The sequence below is a fragment of the Astatotilapia calliptera genome, chromosome 23 (genome assembly GCF_900246225.1).
Source record: "Astatotilapia calliptera chromosome 23, fAstCal1.2, whole genome shotgun sequence".
In the NCBI taxonomy this organism is placed as follows: Eukaryota; Metazoa; Chordata; class Actinopteri; order Cichliformes; family Cichlidae; genus Astatotilapia; species Astatotilapia calliptera.
The window spans coordinates 41,321,177-41,342,708 of NC_039323.1; the positions used below are offsets into that span (position 1 = coordinate 41,321,177).

At 41.3% G+C, this 21,532-nt stretch overlaps 1 protein-coding gene across 13 annotated transcripts in view; it reads left to right on the plus strand.

Moving 5' to 3' along the window:
* dmd (dystrophin) overlaps window positions 1-21,532 on the plus strand; it is a 287,948-nt gene that overhangs the window by 233,198 nt on the left and 33,218 nt on the right. For 12 of the 13 annotated variants that reach the window (XM_026159166.1, XM_026159171.1, XM_026159168.1 and 9 more), the window contains one exon: window positions 2,256-2,316. In XM_026159166.1, the coding sequence (XP_026014951.1) occupies window positions 2,256-2,316 (61 nt within the window). Of the gene's footprint in view, window positions 1-2,255; window positions 2,317-14,160; window positions 15,001-21,532 lie in introns of those variants that run through there. The other variant, XM_026159178.1, reaches the window with a different exon arrangement.

A 21,532-nucleotide genomic window follows, 5' to 3' on the forward strand; every position in this document is an offset into this window, starting at 1 on the left:
AGAGAAACTAATGTATTTGGCGATTAGACCAATGACCCATGATGGCAGAACAGGTGACCACCGGTGAAAGACATGAAGAAACTCTGGAAGCTAGTACCAAAGGAGACATGGTCCATCCAGTGGCTTGGCACGAGGCCACTGATGGCAGAGGATATGATTAACTGGAAGCTAGTGCTGACACAGACGACACCTTAGGTGGCATAGCCAGAAGGTGGCTAGGATGGAACCCAACAAGGGTGATATAGACCCTCGGGTGCCTTGGACAGAGGCCGACAATGGCAACAGAGACCCTAATGTGGCTTAAAGAGGGGCCCTTGGGTGACGTTAATGGAGGCCAATGGAGGCCATCACATGGATTGGACAGAGAAGGATGACAGCAAGGATAGAAAGAAAACCCTCGTGGCCTGCCAGGTAGCCAACCACAACAATGAGTTCCCATCAATGGCTTGACAGATAGACGGGGATGACCACAGAAACCCACAACCTCAGGCAATATGGCATCCTCGGGCTCAGGCTCAGACAACACAGGACCCTCAGGCTCAGGAATCAGCTGAGGCTCAAGGATGTCAAGATTCATTGCACATATAGGAGACTTTGGAAACACTGGTGGTTGGGGCAGCTCAACAGAGCATGCAGCAAATCTTACAGGGGACAGGGACTGTGGCTGTTCTGGCTCAGAATTCCCCCAGAAGTCCCAGAGCACAGTCACAATATCTGGGGATAGTCTCTGAGATGGTGTGCTCATGAACACAAAATTCAATCTCTGGAGGGGTCATCTCGGCAGCACAGTAAACAGTTTCTGTGTGAGGTACCAGCTCAGAAATGGAAAACATTGTCTCTTCCTCTGAAACACCAATACAGTCGTATCACTGTTTGTCGGCACAGAAACACCCCAAGTATTTCACTGTTGACTGCTTCAGAGACTGCCGTGGACTTCTTCTTTATTACTGGGTGTCTGAGAAACACCAGACAAACATTATTATCTGTTCCAGAAACAGAAAACTTTCTTTGGTTATTGGCCAGCTCACAAATACAGAACACATTTTTTATACTGACCGACTAAGAAATACAAAACTCATTACAAAATTCAAAGAAACACACTTCAGTCTTTGAATGAGGTGACCACAAAAAACATGTTTTGAACTGGTCGTCTGGTCTTTCTTCCAGCAGGAATAAAAAAAGAAAAACAGTCTTATATTGTATCATCAACAGTCTGACTCAGACACAAAACCCTCAGTTTTTAACTTTGCTGGTTTAGCGGTTATGCTGATGGTGAAGAGAACACAGAACAGTCTTTGCTTAGATTTCTTCTGGCTGGGGTAGCACGAGAGAAGACGTCTTTTTCATTCAGCCTAGAGGATTGTTGTGGAGACCCTGTTTTAGCAGATACCAGCGGAGCTGCAAATGTGGGCAGTAGTGAAAGGTACCGCTGGTGGCAGCTTCACTTCCTCCTCAAAGTGGGAACCGGTTATGGTGATGTTAAAAAGCATGTGATCCACTGATGTGGCAGTGATGAAGGGCTCGTCCACTGCAGCGGTGGCATAGAAGTACTGTTGGGCTCAGTCTTTTTATAGTTGTGTTCTTCTGTCAGGTTAGCTGTGTGGCTGCAGGAGTAAGACCCAAAAGGCGGGAGTTGGAAATAAGGGATAAGCAGTATCATGCTAAACTCATGGCAGTAGCCACTGACTTAAGTTGGAGCACATGGAATAGAAAAGCAATGAACACACACCATGAAGAATACTGACACAATACAGACACACCAGATAACGAACAGAGACCTAGACACAAAATACAAGGAAGAACAAACATCAAAATAAAATAGAAAAACAGTGTACAGGAGGACAAAGGGAGAAAGGTAAACAAAGATGGTGACAGGATTCAGAGACCAGACGGACACAAGGATAAGGCTGAGAAAACAGAAAGTGAAAACCAAAGATGATAACTAAATATTACAAAACCAAGACACATGAACTCAACTACAACATAAGCAGGGAAGATGACGCTAAAATACAAACCGACGACTGAAAAATACAATAATGAAATGAGAAACAGCAATCAAACAAATACTACGAACAAACCAAACTAAGAAACAAGTGATCCACAAAACAACAACAAAACATGAACTCACTAAAAACTCTGCGTTCAACACCGAGGGACCATGACAGCTTTGGAAATTTCAGACACTTCAAACAAAATTAGGAGATGATTATCAATATTTGTTTTGGGTTTTAATCATCTATCATCTGTTTGTGCAGGATCTGTGGTGACCCCCTTCGAGCAGGGCGTCTCTCCAAACAACGTGCCGTACTACATCAAGTAAGTGCTCTGGTGCTCAGCTTGTAGCCCTGCTTGTCCTCTTCATCGGCTACACACAATTTTTAACTTTCATTCTGTCGCACTCTGGTTTCCCTGGGCTGGGGCGCAACACAGAATAAATGTGCTTTGGAAACTTCAAACTTCAAAACTACAAACTTCATTAGCGAACATGATTTGTGACAGTAGGCAGTCTTAAACTAGCAGTGGGGCTATTCTTTCTCAAATCAAATAGGCCTTCCAAGATATGTATGGTATATAATGGTCTGTCAAACCACTTTCAGGCCTTTTTTATTTTATTTTATTTTTCACATTGTAATCTGAGGCAATAATAGTACCTCAAAGACTGTTAAAGACAGACGATTCACTGGTCTTTCTTCCCATCAAAATGAATCAAAATCTGTAATTTGTGAAAAATACATGAAAAATGTCTGTCTATTGGCCACGTCTTAATGCATGCCCAATCATCCAGGCAAGTGAAGACGCTCCGTCCAGATGAACAGAACTTTTGGAGATATCTGTTGGCTAGTTAAATGCCTCTTGCACAGTGTTTCATGGAGAAGCATCTTGCTGTTGTGGTATGGTAGAAATAAAAACAGAATTGGTCACATTCTACAACAAGACCAAAGGAGGTGTAGACACATGGACCACATGGTTAGCACCTACATATGTAAGTTTAAAAACAAAGAGGTGGTCAATGGTGCTGTGGTATGACATACTTAACATTGCTACCCTTCACCTTTTCATAGCTTAGCACCCTGAATTCAAGAGCAGAATCACTAATGCACAACTCACACCACACATGAGAACTCAACTGGAAAGTTGCTCCCAACAAAAAGCCACAGGAAAAGCAGACAAGCCCAACCAAAGAGAAACAAAGATCATGAAGTCAGAAGTTGGTGTGGTAAATCCAGTGTATGGATGTCATTAGATGTAGCGATTGTTCTGTTCTGGAAGAGTGTACCCAGTCACTTGTGCATGTAAGGGTTAAAAAGTATTCTGCATGCATTATTTTGCAGTATTATATGTCATTCAGAAATTGCTAAGAATTGTCTTTTCTAATTTAAATTTTATTACTGTATGCTAAAATAACTTGGACCTTTGGACCATAAAAGTAAAGCAAGTTGGAGAAAGACGTACAGGAATATTTTTTAAATTGTCTGATTTTAGATGGAATGACCCAAAGTTGGTCCTTTTCAGATTCAGATCAACTTTATTAATCACAAAAGGAGGCAGTTTGTTCGCAGCTTACCCACACAACCTACTCCCACAGTCAAACACACAACCAATAATCACAAACACTGTTGCATGTCAATTTCTTACACTGTAATATTTCTTTTTCAGCAGAGGCAAGCCAAGGACGCGAGATACACTCAAAGTATTGTTTCCCAATTTTTAATAGTTCAAGGTGGATTGTTACATCGTGGCACATTGTTTGGTCCATAACTGTGGGCTTGCCTGGTATTGCTGGTCAAAGATTCATCCACTCAGGATACGTTCAGTCGTTTGCTGCTTTTAATGCAATTCTTCATTTGTCTGCACTTTTCCATCCACTCAACTGTACGTCCAAATTTGAAACAAAGTTCTGACTCTTTAGACGAGAAAAAGCAGAAACACTTGCATAAAAACATATACACATCAACTCACTGACTCCACATTGGGAGTCACCACCGTAGCATTATATTTGGGCAAATTACTTTCATGCTGTGTGGTAAAATGTTTGTTTGTCGGAGGCATTTCCTCTCTTTGTTGTGATCTGTCTTGGGGTAATTATTATTATGTAAATATATTACACATATTCACAAATCAGTTTTCTTAGAAGTAATGTATTACTCCCAGGAGAAAGTAATTCATTACACTACTTGCATTACTTTGAAGTTTCTCCATAAAATGACCTGAAATACATTGTCTCATAATTACCAGCAACAGTATAAACCTTTAGGCTACTGTCCATACACAAGCATAAATCCATATCCTAATGAGTGCACACATATTATCTTTCTCTTAGTTTTCAGCACAAAGCAAAGATGAAATCCAGCACAAAGACACTTTAGTGATAGCCACAGTGATTCTACTGCAGGAACAGGTACAAGCTGCAGCCTGACTGCTCATCAGTTTGTTGAAGTGTTGAAGTTCGGGGTCTGGCTGCTGGCCTGAGGTTGGCAGTCACTCAGCTTCATCAACACTCTGGGTTCTTGGCTAGCTTAGTGCTAGCATGCTGTCCGAGCAGATGCTTGCAAATAGCTGAAGTTGTGTTAGCAGCATTAATTAAGTTGTTTCGGTCCTGGATGCACTTTACACATGTTACTCTCGTCCTTTTGTTTAATAAAACAAAAGTAATATTCATAGACATGCTGCAAACTGCACCATTATCCACCACTAACTGAAATCAGCTGATTGTTGCGCGACTTTAAGTAGAACTGATAGGCAGGATCGACAGGCAAGCAGACGACACGACACTGACTCAGAGAAACACAGGGTTTAAATACACTGGGGAGTAACGAGGGGAATGAGACACAGAAGGAGGGGACACCTGGGAGAAATCAGGACTGACGAGACAAGCAAAGCAGGACACATTCACATAAGACACGGACCTTCAAAGTAAAACAGGAAGGATCACACAGAGACACGAACTTGACACAGTGGAGACAGCAACTAAGAAACACAGAGACATAAACCATAAGGCAGAGGACTCTAAGAACTGAAAGACACAGAGGGGAACTCAAACATGCAGACACAGACTTACACAGAACAGAGGGGACACAGAAACATGAAGGGCAAGGGATCGAAACTAGAAACCATCGAATAACTCACACAAGTACGATAATACAAACATCACAAATAACTAAAAACGCTGGGTCAGGAGACCCAGGACCGTGACAAAAACTCTGTTCCAGGTTTCAGGAGATCTTTCTCATTGTGCCTTTGGCAGATCCAAATCTCATATTTAGTCACTTAGCATTGGCTGAGGGAATAAGTTTGGGGACAGACGAACTATTAAAAGACCGTTTTTCAAAGTCATCATCACTAGAATGTTGTGCATCTGGAGACAAAACTCAGATGCTTATCTCTCGTCAACTAAGGCAGTAAAAATGGGAGTTCAAATTTCATTTGACTGTAATACAGTCAAATGTGATCCTGTTTACTGTTACTACTTGTGAAACAATGCGACATAAAAGATCTGGTTGAAGATGGAGGCCAGTGGGTCTGTGCAGACTTTCAGGAATGACGGGACACACTGTTAAATCCCAGAGCCTTCCCGGTGTTCTGTCTCTGGATAAGCAGACTAAACATCCTCACGGATCTTTAGCACAGGTAGGGGTCAGATGGGACGGGGTGGGGGTGCAAGTAGTCTTTTTGTATAGGTGTGAGGTGAGAGTGAGCATCTTTGTGTGTGGATGTGAGGGTGAGCAGGTGGGAGGTGTGAGTGGTTGTCTTTCAAATCTGCAGTAGAAGGTTTTAAGGCCATCAGCCAGCTGGTGGAGCAATGGACTCCTGTCACTGGTGCAAGCTGATGCAGGGTCATCGGCTGAGAAGCTGCTTTTTAGCTTTTAGCTTTAGTGCCTAATCCGGTCGCTTGCCATGCTTTTCAGGGTTTTCCATTAGGAGACAGTACCTGTTAGTACCTACTCAGCTCGGGTTCCCAGTGATCTGAAAATGTGATGTCAACAGACTGCATGCCACCGACTGGCTAATCAGTGGCATCACTCGCTGAGCCATGAGAGCGTCTCCTTCACGAAAATCAAACCCGGCATTTTTAAAACCCAGCAACGAGAGAAACAGCTGCAAAAAAAGAACATCATTGTCCTGAGTCTGACAAAAAGACACAGACCCATCAGCAGGTGTGTTCTCTCGACGTCCACCTTTGTTGTGGCGTTCATGTTGCACAGTAATTCCTTCGTGGGACGCTCAGCCACATTGCTGTGACAACCCCACGCACATCAGGCGTTGTGATGGAAAACAAGTTGAGTCGCGTAGGGACTAACGGAAAAGCGGCTTTAGTTACCCTGATCTCCTTGGTTAGCTTGTTTCTAGCCTGCTTGTAGAGGGCCCGGACCCCTCTGCTGTAGGCCTCCTCTGTGAATAACCAAGTAGCATAAACAGTTAACCTAACCCCACTAACTGCATGACTTTGGACTGGTGGAAGACGGGTACTCTGGCTTCCTCCTGCATACCTTCTTCCTTGAGTACCCACACAAACACGAGAAGAACGTACAAATTCAAACAGAAAGGACCCAGCCAGTTGATGGAATTGAACTCAGGACCTTCGTGCTTTTTAACATGGCATCATTTATTTACTTTACCTATATGAAGCATTTATATTATTCCTGATTACGGTAACATCACCTGGTCATCTTTACTGAACGGGAAGTAAACGAAAAGCTGAGTTAGTGGTTTAAGAATCCAGAGCAAAGCAGGCACAGTGTCATGATTCTGATTTGGGTTGTTAATTACAGACGTTAATGTTTTCAGTATTACTGCTATAATTTGCAAGCAGGTACACCTGTTCATAAAAATGAACAAAGTAATACTGGATACATCATTGTTATTTTTGCTGTCTATTGTCAAGACCAATATAGTCTATCCATTCACTTAACCACTGAGATCCATCAAGTCCCTTCACCAGCAGGGGGGCTGGAGCCTTTTCCAACTACCATCAGAATCAGAATAACCCTGAGGAAAGGGGCAAGAGGCGAGGAACACCTGACGCAGGGCTAACACAGAGAGACAGACAACCATTATGACCTATGGGCAGTTTATAGTAGCCTAGCCCACTGACTGGATGCCTTTGGGTTTTGGGAGGAAGCCAGAGTACCCAGTGAGAACCCACACAAACACACAAGCTCCACAGAGAAAGGCACTGGCTAGATATTTTAATCCACAGTGCTAATCACCACGCCACCACACTCTCCACTGAGATCCTTATTAAATATGGTTATATTTAAATGATAACTGTCATCATTAAGTTATCCATCTTATCTATTATTTTCTAGATTTTTCTCCTTTCAATGGATAATATTTAATAATTAGGGTAATATTTAATAATTAGGGTAATATTTAATAACTAGGGTAATATTTAATAACTAGGGTAATATTTAATAAAAGGATATTTTTTTCCAATGAGATCTCTTGTGCAAACATCGCATGAACAACAAAAGAAAGCCATGTAAGTTCAGTATAATCAAATCCCTGACATTGACTTTTCTCATGTTGAGCATTCATATTACTCGTGATTACAGCAACACCACATGGTGGTCTTCATAAAAGCAGAAGTGAGGCAGAAAAACGAAGTTAATGGTTAAGAAATACAGGGCAGACTCAAATGGACTACACATACACTAACAACAGTATAGAGTGCTTGAAAGTAAAAGAAAAAGTAAAGTCAAGGACCAAAAGCAGATGCATGGAGGCAGGCACAGGTGAACTTAAAGGGAGTCATTTATTAATAATCCCGTAGTTAAATCCAAAAGGGAAACAAAGTAAAAAGGGAAACACCAGAAGCCAGGAACTACAAACAGTTTACGCTGGGGATACAGGCTAATGATGGACGTGAACAGGTACAAATAAAGTAGCAAAAACAAGGATAAACAACAGATGACCAAACAAAGAACAAGAAGAAGACTGGAAGTACAAAGAAGGGTGGGAAACACAGCTGAAACTCATAGACAGGAGGGTTCAGTGAAACTAAACACACAAAAGTTAAACAGGAAATAAAGAAGGAGAACATCAGTGACAGAGACTTGACATAAAAGGGCTGAAGACTAGGAAAAAATGTAATATAGAAAACTAGCAGAACACAACAGGAAGGGACAAACACATGGATATAAACACAAAGAAAATCAAGAATCATACAGAAAACTAGAAAGTTAAAAACAACAACATTTAAAATCACGGGTAACAGACCCTTGACCTTAACAAAGACAAAGAACAACAGAGACAACACGAACACAATGCACAAAGGGAAAAGCAACTAATAAAACAAAACAATCCTTAAATCTTACTATCATTACTTTTGGCAAAAGGCCCTTATTTGCATTTCTCCTCCGTCAGTGTGGTCTGCTTTTAGTCATGTCAATAATTTCTTCACAGTCAAGAACTGATGTAAGATCTCTCTCAAGTGACAACATCAAAGCGAGTCCATGAGGTGGACCTCATGGAGCACCTCATGGTGCCACAGGAGCACCTGCTGGCACTCCTTATTCTCCCAACACTCGAGACTCGACACTCAAACGTTCAGACTCTCTCAGGTTAAATCGACGAGTCGCCATGTCAGTCAAATTTCTATTAATAGTAAGCGCCAGTAGAGTGGTTTCTGATTTTATCAGGCCATATGAGGAATTATGAAACCTGGCACTAAGTTCATTAAGCTGGAAGTCTATGATTTTATTTAATATAAGAAAATTGATGTGTCAGCTGACATTCTAGGAGAGTGACGATTGTAAACCCCTGTTGACTGAAAAGAACACAAAGGCTTATTGACATTTGGCAAAAAACATCTTGATGATGCCGAAGACCTTTGGGAAAATATTCTGTGGACTGATGAGAAAAAAGTTGAACTGGAAGATTTGTGTCCTTACACCTGACAGACGAACTAACACAGCAGTATATGAAAAGACCATAACAACAGTCAAACATGGTGGCCATAATTATTGGAACTATTATACAGTGGAACCCCGACTTACGAATACCCCGTTTCACGAAAAATTCAAGTTACGAAGGCGCTGAACGGCAATATTTCTGCCCGTGTTACGGCAAAATGCCCGAGTAACGAAATCCGCTGGCTCTGATTGGCTGAGCCTACAATGCCCACAATGCCTTCCAAATCATGTGACAACCCCTTGGCTTTCGTACTTGCGCTTCGCTGTTCCACTTGAACCACGTATTGTTGTTGCAGTTAGCGATGAGCCTATAGCCTATCAGTCACTCAAAACACGCGATGGGTGCTTCGACTTATGAAAGACCCTCGGGAACGAATTAATTTGGTAAGTCGGGGTTCTGTTGTATCTGCTCTCTACCAGAAAATCCTAAAGAAGAATGCAATGCCATTCGTTTGTGTCCTGAAGCTTGGATTATGCAGCAACATAAGGATTTGAAACACACCACCGGTGAATGGAAACAAAAAAATTAAGCTTTTGAAGTGACCCAGTCAAAACATGGGCTTACATCTGATTGAGATTCCTTAAACATAACCTTAAACAGTTTGTTTATGCTTGAAAACCCTCCATGTTTTCTGAATAAAAACAATTCTGAAGAGTGGGTCAGAATTCCTCCAAAGCAAAGGGAAAAACTACACTGCAGGTGTAGCATTAAGAACGCATCAGGTAATGACTTCTACCAATTGTATCATCGTGTTTTTCTTCAATGTTTTTTCTTATTTCTCCAAATTCAAGACACTGTATATCAGAAATTCAACTCCCAAGGTTAGATTGCCAACACAAAGTTCTAGTTCAAAGTCTTGATGGAGAACAATAAGCACAAATACCCTGAGGTGTAGTGAACACCATCATGATCTCTGTCAAACTGACCTAACATTCATAATAACAGCATTATCGCTGTTGAAGATTCAGTTCATTTTCTGTTTACATATTTAGCTCTACGTCATAACAACTGTCATCTCACAATGTCTCATTTCTGTCTGCCGCTTATTTACGTTCCAGCTCATTGAAACGTCGCGGCAAAATGTCGAGGAAAAGCACCGAGTTTTTTAAATGGACTAACAATGAGGTGGAGCTGTTGCTGCGAGTAACACAAAAGTACAAAGTTGCAAAAGCGAGTGAGAGTTAAAGAATGTGAAGAACAGCTCTCTGCAGCGTGTACAGGCTGATGTTAATCTTTTTAGGGCTGTCAAAATTGAGAGCAATCAAAACAACTGCTGTATAATGCCCTCCGCTACCTTTGTTTAAATGGTCACATGACTGCATCACATGACTAAAATGCGTCATTGTTTTAGAAAGTCTGCGTTTTCGAGTGTCCACACTGCGACGGGACAGCTCCGTTTTGAAATGTGTGTGTTTTCGAGAGCGTTTTCAAACCGCTGCATTTTTCCATGGGGAAAAACGCCGTCTCAGTGTGGACAGGAGGCCAAAACGGAGAGAAGACGATGCAAAACGCATTAGTGTGGACGTAGCTTAATTCAGTGATGCTCTAGGAGTAAGCACTTGACAGTAGATAGGAATAACTGCCTTTCACAGAAGGAGGCAAGAAGCTGAAGGCTTAGCTTCCACTGTATTTTTGGAAACTTTGGGAAGTATGCCTGCACTCTGAGAGTGAATTCCTCTGTTGGACAACCAACAGAACAGAGTCGAGATTCTAGTTGTGGTGAAAATGAAGACGGAGGCCTCTGAGTGCCCGGGGAGAAATGGAAATGGGGGTAAGGGTTGTATGAATGACTGTCTAACAGGTAGGATGACAGGAGAGCACTGAGATTTAAAGCACGCAGAACAGAGCCTGACTGGTTTGCAGAACATGGATAAGAAAGTGTTTGGACCAGAGTATTGATGTCAATATTAAGGCTACGTCCACACGTACACGGGTATTGTTGAAAACGGAGATTTTCCGTTTTTGTTTTAAAAAGTAATCCCGTCCACACGTAAACGCAAAAATGAAGGAAAACGCTGCTAGGAACATGCCAAAGCAACATGTGGCGATATATTCCTAAGCATGTAGAAATGCTGGCCAATCAGAAGTCTAGAAGCCTCGGTGAGCGATAGTAAACAAAGATGGCGCATAGAAGCAGAACCGAGTGGTATGTGTGGAGGGACAGTAACTGTGTGTGTATGTGTGAGCATTTAAACACTGCAGAGAGTACAAGTAACAGTAACAGTATTTTGTCTAAGTCCCCCATTGTAGAAATTCATTTCACCGAAACGTGGCGCACAGTGTGACGTCAAAAAATGCGCACACCTTTGACGCTGCGTTTTCTCCGTTTTCCTCGTCCACACGTAAATGCAAAAACTGAGTTTTTGAAAATATCCACCCTGGCCGGCGTTTTTAAAAATCTCAGTTTTCAGTGACCAAAAACGCCGTTTACGTGTGGACGAAAGGCGCAAACGCATAGAAAAATCTGCGTTTTCAAAAATACCCGGGTATGTGTGGATGCAGCCTACGTTTGACAGATAAAAAAACAAACAAGTGATGTAAAGAATAGACAGGTGGTTGACAGATCGTCCTTACTGAACTTAAGCATAAGATTAAATATTAAGAACAAACAGGAATCTTCAGCCAAAGAGAATTAGTAAAGTCAGCAATTGACGGCTCATTGTCGCTGGCCTTCATCTCTTAGGTGATGGATAGGATTGAGGTTGGTGTTTGTGCTGGCCACTCAGACAGGGGTAAAAAGGACCATCCTGGGGGCTCAGTCCTTGAACACTAATCCCAAAAAATGACCCTGACACGCATTTGCAGATATACACACATACACACCACCACTACAATCCTGCACCCCTCCTCCTCCATTTCTGGCTCTCATCATTGAGGTGAAAAACTTCTAATGGAGTCTAGGCTCCTTTGCTTTGAGAAACAGTGGGATGGGGGAAGGGTGGAAGAGGCGGGGAGCCTGAGCTCCACCTATTCAAGCAGCCCAGGCTAAGTTTTCTGGAAGCACACAGGACTAGATGGAAATTAGTTTAATTTCAAAATAAAGGTGTCAGGATTTCCAGTTCAATCCTGTTATATTTGTCATAGTTGTGTAACTTCTGTGCATATTCCCATTATTTAGCAATGAATAGCCAGGGTGTGTAAACTTGCTGAGGGCTTTGGGGGAACCCATATGGAAAAGAAATAGTAAAAACTTATATGATTTACTCATGAAAGTGGCCACTTTCTCATTACTTTCATACATTGTTTTAGTAAGTATCCAAAACATACAAGTTTCATTTATGTAATTTTCCAAGGGGTCTTATATCTGTTTTCACTCTTGTATGCTTTTCATACAAGTTTCACACAAGACAGATACAAACTTTATAAGATTTATATATATCTTTTCCATATGGGAAAGCTGTTCACTCTCATATAAGATTAGACCAGTAAATGTCATCTTTTTATGTAATAAGATGATAGTTCCACACCCATGTTGTCTGTTACATCAACCTTGCACTGGCTAAGACTTCGAATGAGTTCAAATGTGATGAAAAGCTGTTTTTGTTAAAAAAAACAACAACAACTCCAGGATGCATCTTGGTTTTGTTTTATTTCAGGTTGTGGTATTTGGTTAGACGTTCACACAGAAAATCCCCACTGAATGACACCTTAGTCTCACTTTTACTGTTGTTGGTCCATCAGCCAGTCACAGAAAAGTGCCCACTGCAGGTGTTTCTGTGTTTGTTATACTATATTTTGGTATCTTTGGTATTTTTTCATGGTTCTCCCATTCGGGGCGAACACTGCTGTTTCTCCCTTACCTATTTAGGCCCACTTGTCAACAAATTAGCATTCAACCAATATAAGTGTCATCCACATTGAGAACCATGCAGGTGCATCTGCAGTGGGTGAAAACCTGTCTGTACACAGTCTGTGTCAAAATTCATACACAGATGGACACAATTACAGAACTAAAAATGATCCACTAGAAGGGTCCAGTTGCAGACGTCACCATGCACACTACCATCACAGCCACAGCTGTGAACATGACTAACTTTTTATTACTTCTGTTGTTTGGGTTTAGATTAGATTGTATGCATATGTTCCATAAATAGCCAGAATCTATAGTGGGAATATTCTTTACTTCACCAACGTCTGGGCAAGATCACCTAAAAAATATTTTCCAAACTGACAAATCTCAGAACCGTGGGTAGTAACAGACCTTGTCATACAGCTTCACTTTAAATTCAACATTCATTTTATTTTTGTAGCACATACAGAGCGAGGAGGGTGTGTACATATCTGCACATACATTAACTCTGAGCAGCACTTTACAAACACGGCTCTCCCAAAGCACACACGTTTTTAATACTATTTGTTCAGCATAAATTGACAGAGGGCATAGACAGGAAAGCTGGGAGAGAGAGAGGTTAGGACATGCAGCAAAGGGCCTGCTGCTCTCCGGCCGGCCCTCGAACCTGGGCCTGCTGCTCTCCGGCCATATGGCACATGGCTCACCCACTGAGCTACACCGGTGTCCCAGCAAACACGGATTCTAACAGAAAATGAAACAGGTTATTTGAAATGAACTGTTTCTGGAGATGTACTGCAGAGCTTGTTTGGCAGTGAGTGAATGACACTGATACAGACCAAATCCTCAAAACAAGGTAGGATTTTGATCAAATAGCACTTGAATACAAATTATACCAGCTGACTGTTAAAAACCTTGAAAACTGTCCACTACAATAAGTCTGTGCTTTATGTGTTTTCTTGGGTTTCTGTTGGTTCTTCCTCTTTTTGGTATCATTCCCTTATTTAAGCCAACTTTTAGCCTGCTCAGTATTCTACCTGTGCAGATCATTGTTGCCATCAAGCCGTCCACTGTAAGTTTTTGGGAGTATTTCATGCTTGTGCATCTTCGTAAGCCTCAGCTTTGGTACAATTTCTAAGGTCCCTCTCTGTGTGTTGTCAATAGTATTAACGGATCCCAACTCAGAACCATAACTCCCATATAACTTGTTTCTGCAGTCAGGACCTCTACTTACACTTATTGTGGTGATACTTTTGCATGTCCTGTGTTTGTATATTCTGGGCAGCTTACTTTAAGGATATATGACAGAAAATGCTGTACAATCATTTCATTTTTTCCAGGGCGTTCCACTTTCTGTTAGCTTATGACTCATGCAAAGACGCCCTGCTTTAAAGCCTCAAACTGAGCCTTTTCACCATCTTCCTCTTGGTATTTTCAAATTGTATCCAAAAGAAAAACCAAATGCTCATGAACTTAATGTTGTATCCAATGTAAACTAGATATAAAGTCTGATAATACCATCAGTAAAGCGGCTAAGGTCACAGAGCAAAGGAGCTGAGGGCCATTGTCCCATAGATTTAAAAACAGCAGGATGTTGTTTTGTCAGCAAGAGGCTCACCCCCTGCTCGCCTTTAGAAAGAATGCACATTTAAGTTCTCCACTGGCTTTGGTTTTCAGACCTGGATGCTTTGTCTATCTTTGAAGCTGTTTATGATAGTAAGCAAGCAAAACGAGCACACGCCAGGGATATGAAGCCTTCTACAGGGAGCTAGTTAACTTCCTGGATAGATAGTTATATAATTAGTAAGGGAATCCACAAAGATTCGGGTCAAATCAAGTGAAAATGTGAATAAAGGCTATTTTAAAAAGAATCTGAAGCAGTACTCGTGTGATTTTTATAGGACTCAGCTTTAGATGGATGGAATGTGTAACTAAATTCTGCAACTAAGTAGGAGGATCACCCATGATTTTCTCGCGTGTTTTTGCATGTCAGGATCTTTCTGGCTTCAAGCGTTTATTTTGAAATAGTAGGCGGAAGTCGTGCATGTTGTATGTTGGGACATTGATCCTTGTGTCTCGCTGGGTCAGTCAGCCTCTGCAGCCTACAACTAGCACTTACAAAGGGAAAACACAGGCTCCGCACTGTAATCTCGGACGTCTCCCTCCGGTTGCATAGGACGCTTGGTCGGACCGCGGAAGGGGCCGGCACATCCCCTCTATTCTGCCCGGGAATCGGATCGTTCTGTCACGCTCGGAAGAGGCTCGGAAAGGCCGGCGATGCGAGAACAGCTTCGGAAGTGAGTGCTGAAGGCTGGGGTCTGTCTCTGCTGGTGATAAGTAGTCTGATTATGATGGGAATCGTGCTGGTCGTAATGCAGTAAACCTGTTCAACGCTGGCTGTGTGGCCGAGGGAGAGACATCCCCCACACTGCACACTATTTCATCCTTACTGCCGAAAATGCGCAAACATAGACTCCGCAATTTTTAAATGGCAGAGAGGTTGCATGCAGGATTTGTTTTAAATAGGTCTGCTGCCTCACTGTGTGCTCTTCTCTCCCGGCGTATAAAACGCGCTTCAAACGACTGCCCGCTATAATGATCGGATTATTTGGACGTGCAGAAAACGCCGCGTATGCTCTTGTGATGACAGAGCATACGCAATATAAAGCGATCGATATTTTTCAACAAAAGACGGGAAATCGGCTCTGTTATGTTGTCTTAAAGAGCGAACCGACCGTTGTTCTTCGGGTCTGGTTTTGGTCTTTCGGGATGGTTGCAGAGGAGCCAGCCCAGGTGTGCAGGCGGCCGCTTCTTGCTGGCTGAATCGTGCATTTCCTAAATCTCAATCCTTCCTTTGCAGGCTGCTCTTCCTCTGGGCACTTGCTGCCATATTGGAATAAAAGGGAACACACGGAGCTTCAGAGCCCCAGGCTGGGATCGGCGTGGGCTGTTTTTATTTATCCGCATGTGTTTGAACTTCACAAGACTGTGTTTTCTTTTCAATTTCTGTGTGTGTGTGTGTGTGTGTGTAAGCGAGCGAGCCTTGAAAAGCAGCAGGCTAATGGATCGCTGTGCATTCCTTCACACGCACAGACGTAGTCACCGCCTTTGCCAGCGAGGCTGCTCCTGTTTGGATCCGTGCGGGATTTTTTTCTTTCGCACACTGACTGCTGCAGTTTTACCGCGATTTCGATGCACTGCACTGTTGTCTATGCAGCCAACCAAGAGCTTCCAATTAGTTTAGTGATCTCTATGCAACTTCATTTAGATGAGAGCAGAGGATGCTGATGCAGACTTTTGGCCACAGTGTGAATGCAGGTGTGTGCCTATTGTGTGTTTGTGTTCATCGACTTAGTCCCGTTTATGGATGAGAAGCCACACATGGTGAATTGGCTTTGGGGCGTACTGTGTGCAGACTTTGTATTAAGCCTAGATAACCTCTTCTTTCTAGGAGAAAATGACACTTGTGTCTCAGCTTGTGCTGCAACAGAGCGTTGGAAACAAAGTCAGATCTGCCTGATATGAACAAAGCACAGATTCTTTAGGTCACTGTATTGTGGCATGTACCAAACAACAGGTAAGCATGACTCCATTTCTAAATTATCAGATTGTAAAGTATCAGACAACATGCATTGATCAGTCTGTCTGTGATAGGTTAATACGAGCTCCAATAATTAAAGGGACTTTTCCTCAAAGCCTTTTCACTTTGAGCATTTTTTACTACATTCAATCTTTCACATTAACATTACTATAGTGCTTTATTTTATGTTCTTAAGCACTCTAATTATCACTCAGTCCAGTGGAACCATTAAGGGCATGCAGATGGGCAACATAACAGTAATAGAACTAATGTTTATGTTACTTTCTGAGGAAAGAGAAAGGCAAAGGACAAAAGCAAGCCAGTGTTTTTTACCCGACTATAGAATAACTGTTTTTCAATGTGTAGCGGAAGGTTCAAAAGTCCAGTATTGTGAGAATGCTTGAGCAGTTTAGTCATGAGTTGAAACGTCAACACGTCAAAGTCAAACTTAAACTATGAGTAAATAAACAGCACAGGATTCCTCGTGGCATCAGGTAACTGCAGTTCAGAGCACCAGTTTTAGTGCACTGGCACTGGCAGTGTAAATGTGCACCAGTGTGGACTGTGATGTTGTCTTAAAAGACAGAAGGGGCAAAAAAGAAACTTTGTTTGTTATTGTTTGCTCGCCATCATCATTTATCCGACTTGAAGTTTATGTAACGCCAGCCGTATCATTTTTATAGATTGCAAAATTTTGAATCCATCCGTCCTCCTCTGGATCCTTATCCCAGCTGTCTTAGGGCGAGAGGCAGGTTACACCCTGGATAGGTGGCCAATCTAGAGAGACAGACAACCACTCACGGCTGGGCCATTTAACCAAACCCCACTAACTGCATGTCTTTGGCCTGTGGGAGGAAGAACCCGATGGCGGACTTGAACTTCGGACCTTCTTGCTGTGAGGCAACAGTGCTATCCACCGTGCCACCATACTGCCTGAAATGTGATTTGAGATTTTTTAAAATTATTATTATTATTATTGTTATTTTAATAAAACCAAGTTAGCATTTTTGAAAAACACCAAAAGTTTCTGTAAGTGCAGGGATAACCTGAATCCCTGCACTTTGTGGTTCTCTTTTGCAAACAGCTCTCCCTTATTTTCAGTAGTTTTAAATATGGATTTCACACATTTGGACGTACTTTAAAGGTAGCAACAAATATACATATATAAAAAAGTTTCTTTGCTTTCACTTTCAGCAATAGGCAGAGGAAGATGTTGCCATAAACGAGTGTGAAGTGACTCTCATGCCTCTTTGCAGAAACATGGAAAATGCTTGTCATTGCTGCAATAAGTTATTCAACTGCCTGCTTACTGCAATTCATAGCATTATTTCTTTGCACATGTATGTGTACGTGGTGTATGACCTCACATCTTGTGTCATTGTGGACGAATTACTGGATTTCATTCCAACATTAAGAGATGCAGAGTGAGGTAATGCTTGACATTTCCTGGAAATCCCCAGTTTTGGGAAACAGTTGGATCAAATGCATCCATTCTCTTCATCTGTCAACAGTGACGTAAAGAGTTGGCGTCAGACATTTATTGAAATATATTCTTAACAACCACATTAGAAAAAAAATGACTGATGTCTAGATGATTGGTTCAACACTGAAGCCAGCCAGCTTGCACATGCTGAAGATGGGGTGCATGCAAAATGGTGAAGCACAGTCTTTACATGTTCTTCAATTACTCTCTTCTTAGATGCTTCAATTAAGTATTAGAGGTACAATACCATTACCAAAAAGATTGTTACACTGCATAAATGCAAAGAAAAAACCATAAAACATAAATAAAAATGATTTGCAAATCTCAGAAACCAACATTTTATTCATAATATAACGTAGAAAACATGTAAGAGATGTATCTAAACGGTCTTGCATAACTCTTCCCACCGACTCACATCAGGTCCTTTAAGAGTTGCTTCAGCTTCCATCTTTAAGGAACATTTTTTTGTTCCCCACAAGCTAAAGTTCTGCCATTAAGCCATGTTATTACAACAGCTCTGCTTTCTGTTAGAATTGTAAGATTGTTATAAAACACCAAACTCTGCATTTCCCACCAAAAATGATGCTGTAGCATAGAAGCAAAAGTAATTTGCCCCAAAAAATAATTTTAGACAACACTCCTGTGTTTTTTTTTAAATACTTTATTTTGCAGTCACATTAATACAAGTAGTGTCAAAATGAACCTTAGAATAAATCAGTTTCAGATTTGACCAGCCCTTCCTACAGCTTAAGGTATCACATGCTCAAAGCTAAACATTTATGTAGACTGTGATCGCAGATTCCTGTTTTTTAGTTATATAAAATACCTTAATTAGGAATTACACTTTAGGTATATAGTTAAATAAGAAGCCCAAGTACATAAAAATACAAGACTTATGTTACCTAAATGAACAAATAGATAGTAGCTTTTCATTACGTTCTTAAATATCGCAGCATGTACTACAAAAATACGACTGAACTCCAAGTTTGTATAAATATGATTGTTAGTTTAAATCATTAGCATTAGCTGCTCAGTGTACAGTCATTTGTTTTTGACAGTTAACGATACAATATCAGTGCTTTGTCCTGTGGCAATGATATATTTTTCTTGAGGGACAGAGTAGCTTTGAAAGAGCACAAAGAGCCAAAAGTGGATAAGTTTGGTTCCCTTAAGCCACTGTTGATTGTTTTGTTCTTAATTCTATTAATTCTATTCATCACAGTAGTAAGATTTTGGATGTTGTAGACGTATTGAAACGTGTCAGGAGGAAACAGGTGCAGAATGTTACCTTCTTCTTTAACACCCATCGCTGCTTTCCTATAGCGAACTACAGCTGCTCTGCACAGATGGGCGTAAAAACACAATCTGGTCTTTAAGTGATGACGTATGAAGCCTTCTTCCAGGTCCAAACTACTCTGTGTTTATTAAGCCTGTTGTGTTTTTAACATGTTTTAATGCTTTGTGTCTCGTTCTATTTAGTCTGAGCAAGCCCCTAAAAACAGTCAGTGATCACTGTCGGCCTCTCGGTTTTTATTACCACTGTTCATTTTAACGCTCAGTTTTTAAAACCTTGCAGTGTAACTACAGCCCACGCAGCAGTATATTAACCTCGTATTGTGGATGGATTATCTCAGTTGTTCTCCTGACTGAAGTTTGGTCCGTTCACAGCATCCTGCCATGTGATCGCATTTGTCTCTAACCATCGGGAACCCTCACATTAACTTTTACCAAGTGGAAAAAAGTTAGCGTTCATCCTCCAGCTTCACTCTGCTAATGTGGTTATATTATGCTAACTGTAGCTAGCCACCATGTAGCACATCATTATCTACCAGCTAGCCCAGCTTCAGTAACCCTACAAACGTCACTGCTGTTTAGCTTTCTGTCTTCATTTATGTTGGAAGTGATAGCAGAACTGTACGTTTGAATTTTTTCAGAAATCTCTCAGTCAGAACATGCTATATCATGTTTAGATTGAAGCTAGCGAGCTAACTTCCTGCTAACTTCTAACGTTGTTAAATTTAATAAACTCTGTTTTCATGGATGCCTGGATGTTAAACTTAATTGTTACACCTGGTAAAGCAGCAACGCTGATCGTTTTATTACAGATGAAAGAATTTAGACAGTTTTTAACTCTCAGTGATGCTGCAGTGATCGTTTGGCTTTGGGAAATGAACTTGAGTTTGGACCTGGAAACGGATAATGACGTCAGACTTAAAGACCAGATAGGTTCAAAGACACAGGAGCAGGAAGGGCTTGATAGCTTCTTGCTAATAACGGCAACTTTGCTTTCAGTGCATGTATACCCTTCAATTGCACCACTGAGTTCCCCCCTTTGACACCGTTTTCCTGCCTAATGAGTTCGCAACCTGAGGTGGAAAGTGACCACTGAACCACCTTATAGTGCTGCTTGTTCAGACCATGAATTGAAGTAACTTCAGTGTTATATTAGCAGGATATCAGCAGTTGATTGGTGGTTCTAAATTTAGCATAGGTGAGCGTGGATGTCTATATGTGTCCGTGATAGTTTAGTGTTTATGTGCCCGGCGTCTACTCACATTCTCGTTCAAGAACATCTGTGATAACCTGAATTGGAGACGTAGTTTAGTTGGATGGAGTATCTGTTGTCTGGTGAACAGCAAAGTACTGTCCATAATAAAACTGCTGTAATATATTTTCATGTGAGACTTGGTTGTGGGCAGCTGGAATTATTTAATTGGAAACCCCTTTTTATTTTTACTTTCCACTACTTGTTTGCTGGTGAGCAGCAGGTATAAGCTGCTGCAAGTTACCAGCCTTTGATCTTAAATTTATATATATATCGTAATATAATATATGATAGTAATAATTTACAGTGTAAGGATGCTGCACATTTGTGGATGAAATACTCCAGACTCTGTCATGCTTATTACAGACATGTATGTGCCTGAGGTCCTGTTTATTCAGTGTTTGAGGACGTTTGAGTAGCTCTAGTACCCTTCCACTCATTATTTGGAGTGGGTGTGTGGAGGATCCTGTCTGTGCTAGAGAGACAAACAAAGGCAATGCAGCAAAAAAACATAATTATGGATTATTATTTGTAAATGTTTCTCAGGTAGAGGCTAACTGCAGGTGCACTTTGTGAATTTTCAGGTTGTGTGCTGATTTAACAGACTCTCGGATTATGTCTGTGCACTGTATTTAAAACAGCTACATTTTATAGCTGATTATTTTTGCTCTCTGTGCAGTTTGGGGAAAATTTTGCTTTTTAAAAATTATTCTGTAAAATTTGGGGCAATTTATTTTTTTATTTCACCGTACTATTAATTTTCCTCCCTCTGTGTCTCAACCCGAAGCAAACCTGTTGTTGGGTTGTGACCATGAGCCTTATAACTGATTACAGTTCCTAGTTTCCACACAGCCATAAGAAGATTCCTACTGTTCCTACACTGTGGTGGAAACTTTAGTTATCTGTATCTACATACATGTGTACTTCAGTAATTACTGATTGGATACATTAGTGAATGGTACATACCAATGTTCATTTATTGTTTATTATTTATTATTGCAACCAGCACGGACTAAACCGAGCAGAGAAGAACAGCAGAAGCTCCTCTGCAAGGGTGTAGTTTTTCAGGCTCCCCAGAAAGTTTAGTTGCTGCTGTGCCCTCTTGGTCTGTGCAGTGTTAGTTTAACAGAATACATCATCGTCCATGAAGTCAGAGACCCTCTGTACATAATGCCCGTTGACGTATATGGGCTGAGGCTCAGATGTGCTTCACCTGAAGTC